The 24,778-nt window shown below is 37.0% G+C and overlaps 1 protein-coding gene across 1 annotated transcript; it reads right to left on the bottom strand.

Annotated features, from left to right (window-relative positions):
- Window positions 1-332: 332 nt before the first annotated feature.
- LOC131154520 (probable UDP-N-acetylglucosamine--peptide N-acetylglucosaminyltransferase SEC) lies at window positions 333-24,539 on the bottom strand. The gene is made up of 28 exons (XM_058107337.1): window positions 24,190-24,539; window positions 19,648-19,793; window positions 19,357-19,455; window positions 19,081-19,131; window positions 16,523-16,639; window positions 16,261-16,317; window positions 15,364-15,483; window positions 15,014-15,076; window positions 14,835-14,913; window positions 6,379-6,488; window positions 6,229-6,282; window positions 6,035-6,102; window positions 5,847-5,949; window positions 5,486-5,688; window positions 5,223-5,319; window positions 4,088-4,159; window positions 3,887-3,963; window positions 3,690-3,806; window positions 3,470-3,554; window positions 3,199-3,366; window positions 2,861-2,971; window positions 2,675-2,761; window positions 2,455-2,582; window positions 2,282-2,364; window positions 2,048-2,153; window positions 1,799-1,945; window positions 842-962; window positions 333-726 (listed from the first exon to the last, which is right to left on the bottom strand). Exons 1-28 carry the CDS (start codon window positions 24,347-24,349, stop codon window positions 613-615), a joined length of 2,943 nt encoding a protein of 980 aa, XP_057963320.1. The 5' UTR covers window positions 24,350-24,539; the 3' UTR covers window positions 333-612.
- Between the last annotated feature and the right edge of the window lie 239 nt (window positions 24,540-24,778).

The following is a 24,778-nucleotide window of genomic DNA, read 5'->3' on the forward strand; positions in this document are numbered from 1 at the left end:
ACCTAAAGTGCTCTAAAAATATAAAAGAAACGTTTTAAAATTGTTGATCCCTTTTTGAAAAAAGTTCTCAATGGTTTCCCTCTCCCAACTTGAACACATTAAGGCACACCAACAAAAAGCCTTCAGCATCATCACAAGTTAACCATAATAATCCTCCAAAAATAATCACAATTCATGGTGTGTTCCTGTTCATTCGCAGCACTGGATTCTATTTTCCATTAAAAGATTTCGTCAGCCTCGATCAAAAATAAAAATGACAGCGAGAATTAACATCCAAACTTTCCCACGAGCCAGAAAAGAAAGGGCAAAAAATAAACAAAGGGGAACCAGTGGGCTTATAAAGGTTCATATTAATCTTATAATAAAAGGAAACACATAAAAGTTTACAAGGACAAAAGATTGGGACCTGGGATTTCTCAATTTTACTTAACAGCAGGGATGGCAAAATTCAAATGGTTCGAGTCACACAAAGACCACCACCCTACATTGTGTATTTAACCGCACGATCATAAAAGGTAACACCTCTCACAGATTAGTAAATTTACCATCCATACTTTTCCTTTCAAATGCTTTTTTCTACAAAAAAATAAAAATCCTTTCCTTCCTTCCCATCTATCTATCATAAGGGAAGTCGGGATCATTCTCAGCGACTTTGAATGGTTGGGGATGTTGACCTGAGCAATAGAGATTCCACATTTTGAAATATGCCCTCTCCAGATTCCTCACCTATATTTGTCCAAGGGGCAATTCATTTCCATCATTATTGTGCAAAAATGTACAGGAAAATAACATGTAAATGCATATGAATTATTTATTTAACAAAGGAAAAAGAACATCCTACCCAGCGTATTGTGTCGAATAGCGGGCAACTCAAACGTGCAGCCTTCAGTTTATTGGTAAGAGCCTGGAGCTTCGGGCGATTCAGAGCCAATGAGACTGCCTTCTCCTCGTACTCCTTTGTGCTATTGGCCACCGGAAGTGCAAAGTCAGAAAAAAGAAAAAAAAAACAAAACAAAACAAAATAAAAAAAAAAAAAACCCTTAAAATTGGATTTCTTTTTCTCTTTGGACAAAGCAAGAAATGAAAATAAACATGAAATATGGCAGAGAAAAATAGAGAGACCAGGGGGGCAGGGCTTGATGGTCCAACCACTGGGTAAAGTGCACAAATTCTATTATTTATGGAAGCATGCATTTTACAGCTTCCATTGCCAATCAAATGTCTATCCTGAGTGAAACCACTTTGTACTGCACATACAGATCACCCTGACACCAGATATAAATAAAAGCCTTGCCCAAATGTCTATCCAGAGTCAAACCACTTTGTACTGCACATACAGGTCACCCTGACACCAGATATAAATAAAAGCCTTGCCCAAATGTCTATCCAGAGTCAAACCACTTTGTACTGCACATACAGATCACCCTGACACCAGATATAAATAAAAGCCTTGCCTAATTCCATATTATTTTTTCTTTAAGTTCTGGGGAGGCTGATGTCCGTGCACAATGCCACAAGGGACCACCCTTGACCACATCCCACATCCCCCAACCCCCAAAAACAAAACATCAAGGAATGTGAAGAAAAAATTTAAAAACATCCTCTCCTCCCATTTGGCAGCTGGGGCAACGAACCATTGGGCTTAGTGCTCAAGGCCCGGTTCAACTTCACAAGGATTTAACATAGCCATCTACTGCACAGAATTTGAAGAGATGATCATTCTTTTTTTTTTTTTCTTTTTTTTTTCTTTTTTGATAGAAAAATTACTCGTCTAACGAATGGGTGAAAAAAAGCCTACCTGTTAACAATCATCTCCTCCCCAACACCAGTGGCTAGGCAAAGTGAGCCAGCAACCCTTGTAGCCATTTTCTCGAGGGGCAATGTTATCATTGGCAAACCAGCCCAGAGAATATCAGTACCTGTGGTGTGCGCATTACACAAAGGCCTGAAAAGGCAAGACAGCCATATGAACTTGACAACCCAAGCAACAAATCATTTTCAGATGACAAATAACCAGCTAAAAATCAAACAAAATAAATGATATTACGAGTCAAGGAAGAGGTCTGCTAAAGCACTACGTCTGATATGTTCATTTTTCATGGCAACATCTGTGAAGATAATTTGGTCTGGCTGCACTCCCTGTGCAACAGCATCTGAAAAGAGAGAGTGTAAGCTTAGACACCAAAAAATAAATAAATATATAAATGAAAGACAAACAAACATTCCCATGGAACAAAAGCTCCATGGCATGCCAAGCATCCACTGGTGAAGAAATACATACATGCACGTAGCCTGGGCTCGCCTGCAGCAGGAAATTTGAGTAGCCACAATGCACTGTTAGGTACACGTTTAAGAATATTGCACCTGGATAAGATGGAAAGAAAGATGAGCAATAGTGGAGCGCCATACACACTTCCATATAATAACAAGTAATAGAGACCATCATGAAATTACCAAGTATTAAAAATTCCAGGATCCATCTTGTACAACTGATTGAAGCAAGCAAAAATAAATTTGTTCTCAGGAAGACCATAATCCGATCTCTTATGCTGGCAGTTTGGATCCAACACATCTCGATTTTTCTGAACAAAAAAATTCATAGAAATTTACCAAAAAGAGGTGAAACAAAAAATAGATTCTAATTTTCTATTTTCTAGATTTCTGAAAGACTAACCTGCCTATAATCATTTACAAAGTAACAATGAGGAAGATGGACAAGCTTTTCTGAGTAAATGTGAGAGTAACATGAAGGAGAGACAAACTGGAAGGAAAGCAAAATATTAGAGAACAAAGGAAAGAAGACTACACACAAAAAAGGAAATAAAAAATCACCAGATTCAGATTTTGGACCATTTAATACCTCATCAGTGACCAAGTAATCTATATAAGTTGCACCAGTGGTGCCAGGGAACCCCATGTACGAGACCTGAATAGGTGCAGGCTGCATGGCAAATATTTCATTCCTGGCCCCCTGCAAAATTCCACAATATCAGAGAGAAGTTTAAACCCAAGGAACATGCACCAAATTTTTTTTTTTTTTAAGTATAGAAAAATTAAAAAGTATAACTCATAAACCAATACTGCAGATACTCAATTCCCAGTATTGTTCTAAAAATGCATATGATACTTGATTGAAACTGATATTTATGCAACAGTAATTGTGATTAATATTTAGTTTTTAAACTGGAAAAAAATCACCTTTGTATAGCCATTAAGATTGACTAGGATTTGTATTTTATCTTCATTAATCAGTTTAGCAATCAAATCTGAGGACATGGCAGAAACATCAACGAAGTGCTCAGCTTCAGACTGGATACGCTGCCTCCACTCACTTCCATCATTTGGACTTAAGGCATAACAGAATACCTATACGCAAACAATTTTTCAGTTCCAACTATGAGCAACAGAAACACAGAAAAGCATCATCAAGCTCATAAATTGGTAATCAGGAAGAGTACAGATTACTAGCCTCAACATTTTCTCTGTTGTGCATGCCAAATACAGAGCCCATAAGATGTGATAAAGGATGATTACCAAAGTCACTGCTAACATATCTGCAAGTTCAGAAAATCACAATTAAGCAAGAAATCTTGAAAGATTAATCAATTGATTGCAAGCCCAGGAAATTTCAATAAGCAAAAAATATCGGAAGATGAATAAATGGAATTATATGCAGATCTTGAACATACCCAATTCTTAGTCTTCTGTTTCCACCTTCACTCCTTATTGGTATTGAGGCAGGATGCTTAAAGGCAGGAAGCCCATAACGAGTTGCAATCATGGAGCAGTGGGCAGCATATTTGCGGCTACGCAAGAGAAACTTCGTATAAAAAAATAGTTATGTGGTATATTCCGGTTAAAAAAAAGTTCCAAGAAGAGATCTTACCTAATTTCAAGTGCAAGCATCGGATCAATAGGATATGCTATTGCATGAAAAGGTTGCACACTTGGAAGAACGGACATCTGGAAGAGAAATAATGCTTAGAGCAACAACTTTTTCCCCTGTTTTCGGGCTCTGAAGCAAGTTGTGTAAAAGAGGGGGGGGGGGGGGATCAAATAAATCATGCCCAGAGAATTGAGTTCAAACCTTAATCTGTCTTCTGATAATTCCTTCTACTTCAGCAAACATTTTATCCCGATCTTCCCAACTGCAAACACACTGGAAAACATAATATCATCATCAATTGTTCTTCAAATGAAATTTGGAAACCTGCCTATTGCATTTGAAAAATATTGATCAAGTCAAGAAGACTGGGTAAAAGCTGTTGGGAGGATGTTTGGGTAAGTGTTTCAGCACAAGTAAATACTGCTCGCCTCTATCGTCTTTATTCAGCCCATGATGCCAGTATCTCTTCTTTTTTCATTTGGGATGGTACTAGATTTATCTTTGGATTGCCATTTCAAAAGAAGTTTAAATGATAGGGAATTGGAGAAGCTTGCTTCTTTGTTTTGTCCGTTCTCAAGGACTCCGTGATTTCTAATAAGAGGACTTCTAGGTGTGTGATTTGAATTCTTCAGGTCATTTTTTGCATTAGTCATTTTTTTTTGCCATCTTATTTAGTCCACTAAAAACGTTCTTCATCCTTGTATTTGGTAGACAATTATACCTTCCAAGATTAAGGCTTCTCGTTTGCTTGGTGGCCCTTAATAAGAACAAGAAGAATTTATTGTACATAGGAGGCCTTCCAAGGCTTATTTCCCATATGTTTATTTCTTGTGGTTTAACAGCTTAAAGACCATGCCTCATCTATCTATACATCGTCCATTTTCTTGGGACATGACAAATAGATTGTTGAGACTTTTTTTTAGAGGATTAGGAGTGCATGAAGACAGTTTGAGTTCTTGTGTATTTCTTTCATTGGATTAGAGAAGGAGAATGATGTATAGCTCTGTCCAGAAGTGAGTTATTTGCTATTTTGTGAAGGATCTGGTCAGGAGGCAAATGCATGTATTTTTTTAATGGGAACAAGTTACCTTCAGATTTGCTTTGGAATAGGATTCAGTGCTTGATCTCCTCGGCTTTTAGAGCAGGCAGTTTTAGGGGCATGTGCTTTGAGGATTTTCAGCAGGATTGGAAGGCTTTATTGTTATGCTTGTACTTCATTCTTTTCATTTGTCAGGATTTCTTGTCTTCTTTTTGTACATTCTTTTTCCCTTTTCAATAAACTTCTTTTTCTATCAAAAAAGGAAAAGGAAGATTGTGGGGCCAAAGAAACCTGTACCTGTAACGTGTGCAGAAGGTTACAAGTGGCTTCTGGAAAATCGGGGCGCAGAAGCAATGCCTGTTTATAACTCTTTACTGCTAATTCCACATGCCCACTGCAAATCAATTGAACAGCAACATAGAGCATAAATTTATGTGCATGAACTTTATGGTAATAAATTTCCAGGTACCAAAACAGCATAGCCATTTCACTCTTTCCCAGATCCTCCCCACAACTTCGAAATAGGGAATAAAATACACAATGTGGAGAAGAAAATAAACCTGTCCTTATAAGCTGAAGCTAAATTTGCATGGGCTTCAGCCATGGCAGGCCTAATGCTAATAGCACGTCCATAGTCCTGAATTGCTTCATTTACTCTACCAATCTCCTTATATGTGTTGCCCCTATTGACAAGACCATCAGCGGCCAAAGGATCAATGCGTAGAACTTCATTATAGCAAGATATAGCATCTGCATAATTGCCCTGCAATAAAATCAAAAGGGGTAAAACAGATTAGATTGCCAAAAATGGATTTTGAGGGAAATTATTTGAAAATTAGGCTTGAGAAAGTGAAGCAGCACTGAATCAATATTCCTCAATGCTTGTATCAATCAACAACTTGTGGATGGAGCAGCGACTACCTGTTGCTTATATATCATTGCAAGATTATTAAATGGAGCAGATAATCCAGTTGTCACAGCCAACGTTGCCTTGTAATATGTAGCAGCCGCCGCCATCATGTTCCTGCAATTTCAAACACTTGTAAATGCCCATGCTAATAATAAGAAAATGCCTGGCCACCCATATCAATCAAAATATTACGACGTACCACTCCATATATATGTTTCCAAGGTTGGTAAGCGCTTGTGGATGGCTAGGTTGTAGTGTAAGGCATTGCTTCAAGCAGACCCAAAGAAGAAAAATAAGAAAAGGACAAAACAGAGGATAAGATTTTAAGTAGGAAGAGGACTAGAGGCAAACTAGAAATTGGAAAAAATGATTATACAGGGAAAGAAAACCTACATGGTAGCATTGCATCGCTTCATCCACCCTACCCGAATCCTTGAGAGCATTACCCTTCCAACATTAAAACCAAATATCATGTCACTGATAGTATGGTCGGAATCCAGATTACTAATGGTAACATAAAGAACATGAATTAAGATAACATACCAAGTTATTGTAAGCCTCCAAAAATCCTGAATCACATGCAATAGCTTGCTTATAATGAACAATTGCCAAATCCAGCTGGCCTTGCTCATAGTATGTGCTAGCCAAATTACCTGCACCATATGGCCCAACATGTTCACACATAATATATACAAACACTACTATTATTCTAATACAGTTGCATCAACCTGTTCCCATACCACACCTTGCAGCTTAGTGAATAAGAATAAAAATTCATCCATCACAAAAAATAAATACAACATATGTGAGGACGGACCAGATTGAAATGGTAATTTCTATCTACCTGCATATTAAAACGGGTTAATAGGTTTAAATAGTCAAGCTGTTCTTACACATGGTCTACGATTTTTCCTCCTTTTTTTTTTTGCATTTCCCCATGTTCCAATTATCAATCCATCAGTGTAACGAGTATTAACATCCACATTTTGTTGCACATTGCAGATATTTGTGGGCCAATGTGTGATTCCTTATGCTTCATCCCACGAGTAAGGATTCTTCCTACGTAATATAAGGGCCCCTATATAGGAATGCAACAATTTGAATACTTCATATTTTCTTCTTTCGTAATATGAGGTCCCTATATGGATTACTTCTACTTTTTTGAATCTTAAACACTTACTAGGCAATTTTGTAGGTCTACATCACAGAAATTTATGGGAAAAGCAACGTACAAATGCATTTTCTTATATATTTATGTATTCAGTAAAATCTTATGATCCTCAACACAATTCAACTATTGGACCCTGCAAACCATTATAGCAATCCTACATAGGATCCTGATTTTGATAACCTTGCATAATTAAAATTTATACAATTTATTTAATACAAAGGAAACATCGATATCAAACTAGAGCTATGAAAACTCATCAGTCTCATCTGCTTAAGATTGTTGGAAAATGTTGAATGATATTCATAAACTAAAGTTACTTTGTAATTAAAATATTCTCCTTAAATGTTTTGATTGGATTGGCTACAGTAACCACAATCTTAACCCCACCACCTAGCCCAGAATTTGATCATCTTGGAATATATCAATAAACTAACCAGAGGGGATCCTGGATTCTACAACTGTTCATGCATCGCAGTTTCTCTAAGACTCTTTCACCAAATTTAGTAACACCTTCAATTCCAAAATTGTAACTTGGCCTGATGCTTCACTTGATCTCTTAATATTTTCACACACAGCCAATCCCAAACCCGGGTAAAAGTGGATTGTATTTTAGGTAGCTGACAGTCAGCATAAAACTTGTTAGATCACTATGATATGAATCCTTACCGATTATTCTTTAAGGCATCCCCTACGAGTGACGCATTGCACTTATACCACACAAGTGTAGCCTAAAGTGGGAGAAGGTGAGCTAGGTCGTCAACCCCAATGTGACGTGTTGTGTTAGCATCTGAGCACAGTGTCAAATATGCAAGTGTTTCTACATCATTCTAGACATGGGTGGGTAAAGTTGTTAGTTCAAGAGACTAGGATTAGATTAGCAACTTTGAATATAGGTACAATTATGGGTAAAAGCATGTATACTAGGGACATTGATTAGAAGAAAAGTTAATGTAATCTGCCTTTGAAAACTTTGGTAAACTGGAAAAGAAAAACATAAAAATGGGGTAGGAATCATTATAGACAAAGTCTTCAAAAATAGTGTCATAGATGTCAAAAGGGGAGCTTAGGCACAATGGTACGGTGGTCGCCGTGTGACCTAGAGGTCACGAGTTCAAGGCGTAGAAACAATCTTTTGCAAAAATGTAAGGTAAGGTTTTGTACTATACACCCATTATGGTATGTCCCTTCCCCGAACCCCGCATACACAGTAGCTTTGTGCACCGAACTGCCCTTTTTTCAGATATCAAAAGAGTAAGGGATAGAATCATAAAAACCATGATGGTCTTAGGCCAAAAGATAATAAATGTAATTAGTGCTTATGCTCCTCAACTAGGCTTAACAGAAAACTTTAAAATACAATTTTGAGAAGAAATGAATGGAGCTAATTTGAATGCACACATTGGAAACTAATTTATTTAACGCAATTATAAAAACTAAGATAAAGCCGAACAAATGGAAGAAAAGCACTTTAATACCTATATATGGAAAATAAAGGAGATATTCAAAATTGTAACAACTAATGTGGAATTAAACTTATGAGTCCTACAATGAAATTGTGGAAAAGGGTACTTGAACAAAGATTAAGGTTAGAAACAAGGATCTTAGAAAAATAATTTGGTATTATGCCAAGGAGATGTGCTACAAACTCTATATATCTTGTAAGAATGTCAAAGGAAAAGTTCAAGGAAAAGGAAAGGGACTGACTTGAAATACATGCATGCATACATACATATAAAAATATATGACGAGTATCTAGGCAATTCTATGGTGATTTTTTTTGGGCCGGGGGGGTGGGTGTGGGGGGGGGGGGGGGTGTGGGTGTTAGTTGTGGAAGGGAAGCATATGTACTAGGCATATTGATGTCATAAGCACATGTTCGATGGAGTAAAATGACTAGCATTAAGACTATAAGTGGAGAGACTAGGGAATTTCCAATCATAATAGGTGCACATCAAGTATCAATATTTAGCCCTTATCTTTTTGGTCTAGTGATGGATGAACTTGCTAGAAATATCCAAAATGGGGTACCATTGTTTGTAAATGATCTCGTTCTGATTGACGAAACTATGGGTGAAGTAGAATATGAGTTAAAATTATGAAGAGAAGATTTAAAATCTAAAGGTTTTAGGATAAGCAGAAATAAGACAAATTATATTAAAGGTGATTTTATTCATAGCAGAAGGAATACTAGTGAAAAGGTTAAACTTGATGGTTAAGAAATTAATAATACTATAAGATTCCAATGCCTTGGATCTATTATATAATGCATATATTTAAAGCAGGTTGATAAAATGAAGTGTTAGATTACCACTTTACCTAAAAGCTTAAGCTGTTAGGTTGCGAGCCAACAATGTATATCAATCCTTTAACACTCCCCCAGAGAAAAACAAACGACAAGTAACACCCATTACAAGGAGTACAATATTAATTTTTAAACATCACAATAAACACGAGCAACAAGGCAAGAACCTAGGGTCTCCTAGTAAACAGTTTTGATACCATGTTAGATTACCACTTTACCCAAAAGCTTAAGTTATTAGGTTATGGGCCCACAAAGTATATCAAGCCTTTAACATGGAGAAGTGCTTCAAGTGAATTGTGTGATCATAGAATACTCTTCAAGTTAAAATAGAAGCTCTATAGGTTGGTTGTAAGACCAGCTATGCTATATGGACCAAAATGTTGGGCAACTAAGAAACAACATATCCAAAAAGTAACATTTCTAAGATGATAATGCCAAGTTGGATCAATGGTATAACAGTAAAATATAAACTCCGGAATGAACATATTCACAGTAAGATAGGCATAGTGTTAGGGGGTGACAATGTAATGGGAGTTAAATGGGAAAGAGAGATGGCTTTACATGTATTCTCCAAGATTTGTAAATGAATATCCAATTACTTGTGTTACGACTTGTATAATGTTCTCTTACTTGAATAAAATAAGTAGTCTTTATTTATCATTGAGAATAAATATCTCTTGCCTTCATGATCTATCGGTGTCTATATTAATATCTCATGATTATGAGTGGTTGTCAAGGCTTATGTGATGCTCATGTTTGCAAGCTTGAACGGGTGTTTATTGGCCGACTCTATTTGAGGCGAGCCTCGGCGAGTGCCACGCGGCCCCTTAGTTGAGTCCAATTTGGGGGTTTGTGACAGTTGGTATCAGAGCACGGCGTGTGAGCACCATGAGTGGCCAGATGAGAACTTCGAAATCTGCAAAGACAGAGCGCGTTGAGGCGATGGAGGCAAGAGTGACAAAACTTGAAACCTTGGAGACGAATTTCTTCTAACTCTAAGCGCTTGAGACATAATTGTCAAAATAGAGAGGTGTGCCAATAGTGCTTGAGGCCGCCTGAGAGAACATTAGAGGAAACCTCTATAGTGTATTTAAGCTTGAGATGAGAATTGTGGAACTTGAGAAATTCATTCCACATATAAAATCCCTGGAGAAAAGACCAATAGAGCTTAAGGTCTTCCAGAGGAACATTAAGCAATACGAAGCCTTCGAGAATAGGCTGAAACACAGTGAGGGCGTCATGCCATCCCTTACATCCCAAGGGGGAGAGCCAATAGAGCTTGAGGTCTCCCTACGTGAATTAACAAATGATTTTTATTTGCTTGTAGAGAATGTCAAAGAATCTATTAGCGCCATGAAAGAGGATTGGAAGGAGGTGGGTAAGCTTCAAAACCTAACGGACCAATTTCAAAATGACTTACAAGAGGTGAGTACTAAGTTAAACACAGTGGCACAGATGTCTCGAAGGCCAATAATCAATACTTGTGGGGAAACTCATATTAAAGTGCCAGAACCTAAATGTTATGGGAGCGCTCGACATGCAAAGGAGTTAAGACAACTTCGTCTCCAACCTGGAACACTACTTTAAGTGCTCGAGGATTGATCTAAAGGAGGACCGAGTTAACCTTGCAACGGTCTTACTGAGGATGCTAAGTTATGGTGGAGAACCAAACGGGAAGACATGCAAGACAACTGGTATACCATCAATACTTGGGAAGGGTTAAAACATGCCTTGAAAGAACAGTTTTACCCTAGAAATGCAGAGCACATGGCACGTTGCAAGGTATATGAATTGCAGCAAACATGCTCAATAGGGAGTTATGTACGGGAGTTCCAGGCCCTAATGATTGACATCAAGGATATGGCGGATTCTGACAGAGTCTTTCATTTCCTTTGGGGACTCATAACATGGTCAAAGAACAAGCTGCGAAGGCAAGGGATTCACGACCTTCCCTCGGATCTCGCAGCAATTGAACGATTGGAGGATTTCTCAAGTCGGACCCTCACAACAGTTGGACAGTTAAACGACCACTCAAATAGTTCTTAGAAAAGGAAATACCCAACATCTAACAATCATGAACGGAGATCTTCTCGAGTGTATAGATCCACACGCAAGGGGTAGTGACAAGGGATCTAATATCTTCTTGAGCGATAAGGGATCCATAACAACGAGAGAGTGGAAGGACAAAGATGCAAGGAATTAGGTGCATCGACTGCCACTTGCTTGTTTTCTGTACATGGGGCCCCATCCCATAGCAGAATGTCCTGAGCGAAAGGCCTTGAATGCTTTGAAAACATTCCAAGAGGAAACAGAATTCTTGAGCAGTGACTCAGGAGAAAAGAGTATGGTGGGCACCCTAAGGCTTTTGGGGAGTCCCCAAAAGCCCAAGCAGTGAGGGATGGGGGAAAAATACTTGCAGCTTTTGTGAAATTATGTTTCCTATTAGATGTATTAATTTTGCAATAATTTTGTAAAATATGTTGCAACCAATCATGTCTTGTTGAGATGGTGACAAATGAACAGCCAAATTTGCGACACTCTTTTGACGGCTACTAGGATGGACATTTGCTTGAAAGCCTATAAATTCACAAAGACCCATGTAGACAAAAAGCGATGTCCATGACGGATTGAAGCTAGAGACCTAATTCTTGGAGAAGTACTACCGAAAGACTTATAAGATAATATGAAAGGTCAATCCATTTGCTACTAATTCCCAGCAACGACTTAAAACAGCCCCCTTTCAACAAAGAAGATCAGTACAGATAGAAGTGCAAGAGATCAACCCTTTCGTAAATGAAGACAGTAGCCAGAGACGTAGTGAAGATCCTTGCAAATAGAGTCAGCAATGATGAAGGTCGTCAACAAATACATCTGGCTAGGAAAGGAAGCGTGGTGACAAGACAGAACACTTCAAGCATCTCACACAGAAGATCCAAAATTTCATGACAACAGAACCTGATGATTGAAGACTTCTTACAACAAATCGACGAGGTCTTCGTTAGAATGAGTAGAGGAAAATGTTAAGGGGTGACAATGTAATGGGGGTTAAATGGGGGACAGAGATGGTTTTACATGTATTCTCCAGGGATTTGTAAATGAATATTAAATTACTTGTGTTATGGCTTGTATAGTGTTCTCTTACTTGAATAAAATAAGTAGTCTTTATTTATCATTGAGCATGAATGTCTCTTGCCTTCATGATCTATCAGTGTCCATTTTTATATTTCATGATTATGAGTGGTTGCGGAGACTTATGTGATGCTCATGTTTGCAAGCTCGAACGGGTGATTATTAGCTAACTCTGTTGGGAGAGAACCTCGAGGAGTGCTGCAAGGCCCCTTAGTTGTCTAATTTGGGGGTCCGTGACACATAGCTCCTATTGAAGATAAAGGAGGTCGACACAAAAAAATTTAGACATCTGCAGCAAGGGCCAAATAGTGAGGAGTGAACTCTGAAGGGCAGAAGAAGGGATAGAAGTAGACATATAATAACTTCGAATGATATAATAAGGATTTAATAGCCCTGAATTTGTTGGAAAAAATTGCCCACGATCGTGAAAATTGGAGGGAAAGGATTCATGTAGCCAACCCACCCAATGGGACTTTAAGGCTTGGTTTGCTATTGCTGTTGTAGTTCCAAAATTGTAAATGATATTTACTTTTCAAAAAGTTACTTCTAGTCCTTACAACAGATCAAGATAGAACCAAATGGCTACAATATCAGAAGATCTATAAACAATTAAAAATAAAAAATAAAAAATAAAAAATAAAAAAATTTTCAAAAAAGCCATGCAAAATTTGGTGTTATTCCAAACAAGATGGAATAGCACGAGTATACATTGCTATTGCTAGATTCAGGGACAGTCATTCCTGTCTATTAGCTGTGGCCATGCACTACGTGAGTGTTCAATGGCTCCTGAAAGTTTATTTTTAAAATTTTAAAAACAATTGTATTGTCAATTGTACTATTTTATCCTTTTAATCAGTAAAGAAGGCCAGCTACAAGAGATACTTTAGGAATCCAAAAAAAATTAAAATAATTGTCAAAAGAGGAGATCCCCTTTCTATAACTAATAGAATCCATGGCGGTGGAATTATACCAACTTCTGCATTATTAATCACCTCGAAATGGCACCACTATTTTTGGTGTAAACTATTACATTCCCTATACAGTGCACATATTCCATTTTGCAATTATTACATGCATGCTTAAGTAAATTTACTTTGTAACTAAATATTCAATTGTGTTTCAATTACATTGGCTAAGATTACCAGTTCCCACAACCTACCCCAAGCTTAGCTAAACCTTTGATCCACTTGGACAGCTACATCAATTAACTTACTAGCAGGGGCACCCTGTGTCCCACAACTGCAACATAATAAGGACAGAAGCACCCTGCAGTAAATAGCCAGATGCACATTATTTTCACAACTTCACTTGTCCAAGTGTAGGCCCTTGAAAAGCCACTAGGAATACACATTAACAATGCTGAATCAACAATATACTTTGAGATCGGACAGAAAAATTCAAAAAATATATCTTTCATTTTCGTTTCCTAGTGGGAAACAGGAATAGGTTTCACTTCTAGGAGTATGCTTTCGTGGGGGATACTTCCTTGAAACTGAAGGGGCCTCAGTTGTTCAAGCTCTACCCTTTCCACAATGCATCTATCATTTTTGTCATCTCTTTTGATGGGGGTTCTTGTTCGTGGGGATTCCCATTTGTTCAAGAATCTCAACAAAAGAGAGATTGATAAGCTTACCACCTCTCCATTTTGGACCACTTTGTTGCTTCCTATAGGGAGGACAAGAAAGAGTGGGAAGGCAATCATTTGGGGTGGTTCACTTTAAAATCTTCCTTGCATGTTTCAAAATCTCCCTCTTGTACCTTTTCCCTTGGAGCCACATCATTTGAAAGGAACAAGGATCTTTGGAAGATCCAGATCTTTGTCTGGATTGTGATTCTAAATGGGATTAACACACGACTTGCTTCAAGAAAGAAAACCTAACAAGTCTCTCAGGCTCCCAATGTGTGTCATGCGCCCAATTTAACAACAGCTGCCAATATATCTTGCAGTAATAAGATATATCAAGGTTCAATTTACGTTTAATGAAATGAAGTGTGGCATTCTTGGCTTCTTTTTGAGTACATCATTTTGGTTTTTTGGGGGTCTATCGTAGTCTCACCTTCAAAGAGATAGGAAAGCAGCTCTATTGTAATCTTTTCAAATGATTGTTTTATAGTAGTACAGTCGAGGATTTCTTCTCCTCCTCTCTTGTACTTTGTTTCAATCTTCAATAAAATTTTCTCTTATCTAAAAATTAAAAAAATGTGATGTGAGACATCATAAGGAAATTTCCATCAAAATCAACCAGTAGAATCAATAACGACAAAGACACTGCATGAAGAACAATAGCAATATGTTATAAAGGATTGCAAAGAAAAAGTAGTGTTACACAAGGCCCAGAAAAGATGAGGATCAAATGCAGCAAGGCAACAAAGAGTACAAGATACCATAACACTCACCAAAAGCCATTGCATAGTCTGGTCGCGTCTGAAGAGCACGCTGGAAGCACATGATAGCCTCTTGAGGCATTCCCAAAGCCTGGAAAAGGTCAAAAGAAAAATTTTGTTTCTTCTCCAATACCAGTCCAGCCATCTGCAGCTACCTACCCTAAACACTGGCACAAGGTACAACAGCTTACCTTATAAACATTTCCAAGGTTTAGATAGGCATCAGGGAATGTGGGTTTCAGCTTGACTGCTTCCTGGAAAAATGAAAAGGGAGAAGAAAAAGATTTATTTGGGGTGTTCAGGAGAAAGAGAGAGAGAGAGGGAGAGAGCAACAAAAATATAAAGTAACAGAATCAGATACTAGAAAAGTTCTTTAAATCACAGATGGTATTTACAAAAACATGAGGCAAACTCTGAACATGTCCTAAAACAAGAGAATCTAACTAACAAGAAAAGAGAAAAAAACTCAAACATTGATTAAGAAGACAATACACAAACACACACACGCGCTGTAAAAGAAGAAAAGATGAGTACCACGCACCTTATAATACTGAAGGGCTCTGTTAAGTTCTCCCGATTCCATAAAGAGACCAGCAAGATTTGACCAGGCAATAGCAAAAGTTGGCTGTATTCGTAAAGCCTCTAGGTAGCAACTGTATGCCTGCACAAAATGTTAGATTCTGACAATTGCAGTCTGGGAGATGGAAGTTACAACAAGATCAACCATCATCTGTGCCTTGGCTTGAAGATAACGTGATATCTGTATCGAACTGTGAATTCGCAGTTCCACACATGAATTACTTCCATCAGTAACTAGTGCAAAAGGAGAAACTTATAGCATAAATATTACATTCATGGAAGGAAACCCTTCAATAGAATACATTTGCATCATTGCACTTAAGCACATTAATAGCTGAGACAGGGAAAGGTTCTTTGGCTCTCAGCCACATAAATCCAGCAGAGCAACTGCCTAGATCAGGTACAAGGGTAGTAGCTCCCTTTTTAAAATAAAATATTTAATTAGGTTATTTATTTAACAACAAAGATTAAACTAATCACCCAGCTGAAAGTCAGGTTATAAATTTAACTGGGGTTTATGACCATTTTTCCATGGCTAACAAAGGTTTAAGTTCACATGAAGTACAATGGCATGCCTAATGGACAACACATACCCCTCCAAAAGGACATATAAATGACAACATAAAATGTTAAACAAAGGCAGCATTGATGCAACCACCTCAGGAATCCACTCATGGGATATGAAATAATCCATCAAAGGCCCACTTCTCTATATTGGATGGATACTAAAGGAGACACAAGAATTAGGACCCGTAAAAATGAGTGAACCCAAAAGATCTAAATTTTCTTGGCCGATCACTCTATTGCGCATAAAAAAGAGAGACAATAATCCCAAATGGGTTTATTTTCAGAAACTTACTTCTTGCACCAAACCCTGCGCCTTCATTAAATTCCCAAGATTGCTATGAGCATCAACCTATTAACATGAATAAAATGATATCAAAAGATCATGGATGCCAGAATAACCCATTACTACTATGCTCGGTTGCAACAAATTAGTAGTAAACGGATAACAGAGAAATTAGAATTTAGAGGTCCAAATTTTCCTACTATTCCCACATCCTGCAGACAACCAATCAGCATATAAGAATGAAAGATGAGAGATTCAGATAAGGATATACCAAAAGAGGATTTAATGCAAGCGCCTGCCTACAACATTGCGCTGCCTCAGTAAGCCGCCCTTTACGCATGTATGCACTAGCTAAGTTCGACCAGGCATCACAGAAATTAGGCCGAAGCTACAATAAAATGCACAGAACAAAGATCAGTACACCACATAAAAAAAGGTGCAAACATGAAGGAATATATTAGCATGTAAGAAAAAATAAAATAAACAAAACATAATTAAAAAGGCAGACAAGATTAGCAGGGTTATAAAAGAAGTTAGAATTAGCTGTAAGGATAAGGAAAAAAAATCTGAACAGTAATACTCATTTTAAAAGCATGACATGATTTTTTCCTTATTCAAAAAGAAGATTTATCAAAACAAGCAAGAAACAGATACAATTTCAGAGAACCAAAAGTCCTCACACAAGAGCACAAGGAAAATAAAATAAAATAAAATTACATCACAGCCACCCAATCTCAGATGACATCCTGAACACAATAGCTCTCAAAGCAGCCAGCAGTATGAGCCCAATTCCCTAAAGCATAGCACATAAAGCACATCTCCGCAGCCACTCAACACCCTCACCCTTTTCAATATGAAAGATATAAGCAAGAACTCCTCCACTGACTTTGGGCAAACCCACTCACCAAGAACTCCAAAAAGTGAATTCCACAAAGCCCAAGCAAAAGAACAGTCCAGAAACAAATGAGACACATCTTCAGAGCTTCCCCCCCGCCCCCCTCCCCCCACAAGACACACATATTGTCAGACAATGCTTCAGAAGGCCTACTATGCAGCAGATTGTTGGTGCTAACTCTATTAACCACCAGCAGCCAAACAAAGCTTTAACCTTAGAAGGAACTTTAGCCCCCCATATAACTCATATAGAAAAGGAAAACCACATCAGTGTTAATAAGGGGAGAAAAGAACGGTTTACAACAAAAATCTCCTGAACAATCCAAAGACCAAACATTTCCACCACTCCTAGAGATGGCAAAACTCCAGCACAAAAAAGCAAAGAAGACAACTGATCCACCTCTATCAATTAAACCCCCTTTAAACTGGAAGTCCCGAAAAAAGGAATCCCTCTCAAAAATGAGAAATAAGGAAATCACATCAATGTGACAAGAACAAGATGACATAACCGAGCAAAGGAACAGGATAATTGAAACCCGACCAACCCAAACCCAGACATCTTCACAAAATTCAATCCAATTACCTCTACCCAATTGAAACTTTATCAAAGGAAGAAACAACAGGTAAACCTGCAAAATAAACCTCCAAGGACTCCCAAAGAACTTCTAGAAGCCAACTTACCATCCCAACCATTTTCTTGAACACCAAATTTACTCTAGCTTACTTCAAGCCAAAGAGAATTCATCTCCAGGGGAAACCACCGTAACCATTTACCCAAAGGGCTGTGTTTTTAGACATCAAATTACCAAGACCAGACCCCCATCTTCCTTTACCAACACACCATCTACCAAATTACCAAATGATCTCTCCTCTCTCCCCTACACTTGACTGCAGGAAATACCTCACATTCCTCTCTACTCAAATAATTCTTTCCAAAAATAGGAATGCACCAAGTCAATTTTTTCTACAGATAACAAGCAATGTGCCATTTGGAATTTTGGATCCAGACATAATATACAGAAAATGATATAGTTAACCAAATTGGACACTTATTTCCTTTCTCTATAAAAACAGAGCTCATAATGATGCTAGAATAAAAAGCATTAGGTAAACCCCATGATGAAGGTGCAAATCTATTTTGCAAACGAAGTGTCAGCATCCCAAACACCAGAAAAAGCAGCAGCAACTTGAACAGGTAAATGTAATTATAAAATTTTCCAACATTTCAAAGTGTTAACATAACACACACAAGATCAATAAGTACCACAGAAATCAACAGTATCTTCAAACTACAAATACAAGGTTATCATAAAATATGTTTAAAAATGAAATAAAAACTAAAACAAAAACCTTGATAAACATTCACCTTGTGTGTTACATGGCTTGTATGTTTCCTCCTACATGTGGTGACAAATATCAAAATGCATTTGTAATGACAATATTAATTACATATTTACTATCAAAATGCATTACAGAAGGCCAAAATAACCAGAAAAAATCCATGGATTATGCCATGCCCATGTCTTACATAAGTAGCCTCTAGACCTAATCACCTGTCTAGCAGTTCTCTAAAAAAATAAAACAAAGTACCAACTTATTTCCTCAAAACACAGAATAAAGTGCCATATAGCACCCATCCGGATTTCAAACATAAATGTGACAGCCCATCTATTACCACGGGGCTCGCATGCAAATCATTGCAAAATGGCCATTTTGCTAAAAATTGATAGACTCAACTCATCATTGACACAACACTACTGGCATCCACAGGTTTTCTAGTTATCTTGCAACAACTCTGACATAGATTTTCTCATTTCACACTTCCAATCCAAATTTTTTGCACTGCCAAAAACAGTGCATTATATCACTAAATTTTTTTTGCAGAAAATATTCAATAGAACCTATTATAGACATGAGAAGAACATGGATACAAACCTCAATGGCAACCAGATAGTAGCGAATTGCAAGATCAATGTTGCCCTTTTCCTGTATGTGTAAAAAAGCGGATGAAACTTAATGAATTGAATCAATCCTAATTTTAAAAGACAAAAACACTAACCAGGTGTTTGAGAGCATGGACTTCAAACTTGGATTTGGATTTGTGTGGATTTGGGCAAAATATAGCACAAAGTTGTGTTGAGTTTCTTCCACATCCACACAAATCCGAATCCATGCTCGCAAACACTACTTAACAAAAATCTTGGTAGTTACCTTCCAAGCATTTGCCATGTTTCCAAAGCATTCTGCAAAATGTGGCTCAATTCTAAGAGCTTCTTCATTTTTTGCAATGCACATATCGAAATCATGCAACTGTATAATAACCAAAACACACATTCAAAGATTAGAGGAATTCAGATTCACCAAAAAAACAAAATGGAGATAAACAGGCAGCAACACAAAAAAAAAAAAGGCAAAGGCAAAGGAAAAATCAAAAAAAAATATTCATATGCATGTATTTAAGCAGAACTCAGGAATTGCAAGAGATTCACTAAAAGAAGAAACCTGATAATAAATAGCACCCAAAAGAAGAAGATTATCAGTTCGTAGTGGGCTTCTCTCATAAACAATATTGCTCTGCTCCAGTGCCTGCTTATAGTTCCCAGCCTTGTAGAGCTGATGAGCAAGTGTCATATGCACATCTTCATCAACTACCACATAACAGAAACAAAATCAGTGGCTAACCTATGCAGAACGAGACTAGTCCACATAACAGAAACAAAATCCATGGCTAACCTATGCAGAACCAGACTAGTCCCTAATCAATAAGCCATATAAGACAAGAAAATGATTTATTGGTAAACAGGTCACATTTTAATCAAGCAACATTTAATGGCGATGAAACCAATTACTAATAAATCAATACAACCAATATTTTGAAAATTTATTTCCAATTTGATTAGCCATAAAACAAATAAAATTTCCTGAAACTTTCCTGAACTATGCAATTTGTGTTCGTATGTTGCACTTATGATTTTTAAAAAGCAGTGGCATAACAGTTGCGATCATCAGATTCATCCCGGACATTGCATAACGCATATGCCACAACCATGGTTCATTTTTTGCATTAAAGAATTTGTTAAATAAAACACACACGTGTTTTTGATCCCATAATCCCACACACTAATGATTTAATGCTAACAATTTTTAGCATAGTTAAAATCAATCTACGTGTAAAATAAGGAAAAAAGTATTGAGAATATTTTTATTGAAGGAGAAAATTTTATCTATAGGGGACAGAATACATGCAGGCTACGAGGAAAAAAACGGGGAAAAAACACAAACACACACACACACACAACCTCAAACAGAAGAAAACAAAAACTAATACAAGCAATCAAACTAATGATACCAGAAAACATAGCTGAACATCAAAGAAACTAAATCACCCTAACCATCCAAATAAAACCTGTGACGACGCAAAACATCTGATGTGGTCCACACAAAATAAATAGACATATAACAATCATGGAAAATGTGAGCATTTCTCTCAGGGAACCTCGACCACAAGATAGCAAATTGTGCACCGTCATAACCTCCTTGTTTCCTTTCTCATCCCAAAACCTCTAGAAGAGGTCAATAGAAAAGGTACCAAAGAGTTAGGACATGCTCAATAAACATCAAATAACCCAGAAGCGTGTTCCATGGACTCCAACCATCAGTACAACAAAGATACAAACTAAGGCCAAAAAGAATCCGTAGTCCAAAATCTTAAAATATCCATAATAAGGCCAAAAAGAATCCAACCAACAAAGGACAGAGAGCTCCTCAGCCTCCTTATCAATATAAAGTTCCAATGAAAATAAAAATCCTATGGAACACAATCTTCATCAATTAGAGAGAGAGAGAGAGAGATTGAGAAATCCATAAGGATGCAAAGTGGTGCAAAAAAAAGAAGGAAACACATCCCAGAAGCAATGCTCCCCTGCTGGAAGATCCTCCTAGAAGCTGACCGACCAAAAAGCAATCCCCTGCTTTATGTTTAATACAAAGAAAGAAAAGAGGTGAAAAAATCCAAGAGACAAATTTCTAAAGAATTTCATGAAAAAACTATATTTCCAATATTGGAATCCAAACCATTCACATGCAACCCAATTTTATTCTTGATAACATTGTGCAAAATAGAATTAGTTTCCAAAGTGAAACATCATACTCACTTACCCACGAGGACAATGCTTTTAGATATTAAATTCCCAAACCCAAGGTCCCCTCCCCTTTTCAGTCCTACACCTAAAAACAACCTCCCAGCTCACAAGATGATTGCTCCTCTTCCCCAGCCCCAACCAAAGGCTCATGATTCTCCAACGCTAGACTCAAGGACCTTAAATACAAGCAAAAAATAAAGAAGAATAAAGGAAATAAAAGCCCAAACTAAATTCATACGACCCTCCTTCCCCCGAACCCCGAGAAAAAAGAGCTCCCTTCCAGCCAATCCAGCCATCTAGACACTTAAGAGATTCTAGCACTAAATGGATTAAATCATTAAAATAATAACCCCAAAAAAATCAAGGAAACAGTATTGAATGTGATATTGGTTTCTCTAGTCACTATTTAAGAGAGAGAGAGAGAGAGAGAGAGAGAGGACACATGCACTTGCTACTTTATTAACTATCAATGTAAGAAATCATAGATATAGAAAAAAAAAATATAGAATGGATATATTTCATACAAGCACATAAAGCATTCTGCATAGTTTCAAATTTGTTCTTTTTACCTCGAAATTATGCATAGGGGACAAATACATTATTAGTAGTATCTAAAGAGAGAAAGAAGACGAATTTATTTGAAGGCTAGTTATTTAAAAAATATATGGCAAATAAGAAGAAACACATAAAAAATAAAATTTTTAAAAGCAGCTATACCATGTAACATAAACCAATCCATAAAATGGGGGAGATAGAAAAAAATGCATCAACAGAACTTGAAATCAATTATAAGCACTCATAGCCAGTAAAAATTAAATTAACATAAAAATAAAACTTTAAAAACAGCTACCATGCAACATAAGTCAAACTAATAATGAGTTTCCAAGCTTTAAAATAGGGAAATAGTGAAAAGTGCAACAACAGAGGCTTAAAAACCAATTTCAGGAATTCACAGCCAATTTGACAGCTTGGCAACCTGAAAGAGTCCCAAAAGCCACCAATAGGATTGTATAGTGTCTGTCATCACACTTGAAAATTTAACTAGACCTGGACTCCCAAAGCCCCCCCCCCCTGCCCCGCCTCCCTCCCTCCAAACATAAGAGACGCATATTCCAGCATTACTAGTAGTTATGTATTTCTATTCCGAAAAGCAATCAAAATATGGAGAAAAATGTAATAATTTTCATTGTATTTCATGTTTAAAATTTTCCACCAATTTCATGCATAAGAAGATTCAAAAATATGAAGCTAGAGCAAGAACACCAAAAACACACTGCACATTTTCATGCTCTAAAACAGCTGAATATAAAAAAACACTGATCCCAGAATAGATATTAAAGCTTCTGACAAACAACTATACCGAATACATGTCTATGATAAATTTTAATCATTCCATCTACCATTACAAAATCCTGAAAATTTTTTACCTTTGAGGGTCAAAACTCCAAGCAGGAAAGATTTTTATAAAAAAAGCCTTAAAAAATTAGCATAAAAACCAACACTTACACACATTTGAAGATTAAAAAAGAGGCTTCTACACAACTCAAAAAACAAAACCCAAGAGGTGTAAATTGTTAACCATAAAACCACACAAACTAAGAATTGATGGCCTGTAAGGTTTGGGAATGGAATTAAGGTAAGAAAGAAGTCAACGTAGGAATGGAATCGAGGCAAGAATGCAATTTTTTGTTGAAATGCGATTACTATATTTGGTTAATAACAATTGAAGCTTTGATTCTTTTCTACTTTTTGTTATTTTTTTCAATGGTGGCTACAATGTAATGAAAAATAAGTTATTTTTCAAATATGTCTGTAATACAAAATTATTTAGTTTTAGTGTTTTGTTGTTGTAATCATTATTTATTGTTTCTATATTAATAATTATTATTTTATTATAATAACTGCTGCTGCTGTTGTTATTGTTACTTTTAATTATTGTATTTTTATTGTTTTACCATAATTATCGTCAATATCTTATAATAATAAATGACTTTTCTTGGAATTTCTCGTTATTTTTCAATAGTATTAAATAATAGTTTTATATTAATATTATTACACTTGTTTATTAGTGTTGCTTAGCCGACCCCACCTAGTGGGACTAAGGCTTGGTTTTGTTGTTGTTGTTGTTTATTAGTGTTGCTATTGTTCTATCAATTGATCTTCTTCTTCTTCTTCTTGTAGTTGTTCTCATTATTGTTGTTATTTTTTGTTCTGTCTATTACTACTATTACTATAATTATTGTTGTTGTTGTTACTTTCAATTATTTATAAAACAATTATAATAATTCTCCCAATTATTATTTTTATTATAATCAGCAATGAAAATTGAGACTTGACGAGGGTTAACTTCTGTGTTTTTTTTGGAATGTATTACTTATTGAAGGCTGTGACTGTTTTTCAAAAAATAGTCAAGAAAGCCATTGTGATTCCTACCTCTAAGCAGAGGAATCACCATTAAAGTGTGTGCGGGAATGTGATCCCACTCTCATTTATGCAAACCAAATGCAAGAACGGAAATAAGATCAAAATTCCAGTTCCATTACCACCATGATTTTGCAAACCAAAAAGGAGGGAAGAGTGCTCTATGTAATTCCAAACTGCAAAAACTGAAGAAAACTATCAATTATAGGGCTGATTAGACAGAAAAACTTATGTCCGTCCATAACAATGCAAACTTGCATATAAATGCCAGGTATTAAAGCCATATGAAGATGTTCACAAGCACTACAAAACTACGACCCTAAAACATAATTTCCGCATCAGAAATTACATCAACGCCGCAAGATCCAAGATCAGCACGAGATCATTCACTACGAGACAAAAGCACAGCAAAACCCTAAGGAAATAGGACCGAAACATCTCAGAACAAATCAATTTCCAATATTTCAATAGAAAATCCAACCTTCGTGAGAATCAGAACCCTTGAAGAGCTTGAGACTCGATGGAGGCTCCGACTTCAGAACAAACGATTCGTCCGCCAACGACATCCTAGGCATCCCGGCAGAACCCAAAAGCTGATGTTGCAGCTGGTGCTGCCGCGCACCGTCAGTTAACGAAATCATCGTATCCAAAACCCCGGCGAATCAGACGGCAGAGACGTCCGATCTCGACCACGATCATCAAAAGCAACCCTCTCGCACGCGGAGATTTGAGTACTGAAGACTCCACCCGATGGACAGAAGATTGATTTGACAACTCGTCTTCCTCTCTTCTCAGTCTCTCTCTCTCTCTCTCTCTCTGTATATCTGTATCTCTCTCTTTCCGCGGGGTGCATCTTATATGCGTCGCGCATGACAGCTTTTGGAACCTGCGTGGAAAGATCACAGCCGTCCATTTGTCTCAATCAAGACTCTTTTCGCTTGCATTACGGACCATATGATTCCGACGCTCGATAACTTGGTGTTTTCGTAAGGGCACTATATGAGGCTCTAATTTAGGCAATTTTTTTTTCGAGAAATGGAGCAAGGCAAAATTTAATTGGCGGAGATTTT

Source organism: Malania oleifera, chromosome 4 (genome assembly GCF_029873635.1).
Source record: "Malania oleifera isolate guangnan ecotype guangnan chromosome 4, ASM2987363v1, whole genome shotgun sequence".
NCBI classification, from domain to species: domain Eukaryota; kingdom Viridiplantae; phylum Streptophyta; class Magnoliopsida; order Santalales; family Ximeniaceae; genus Malania; species Malania oleifera.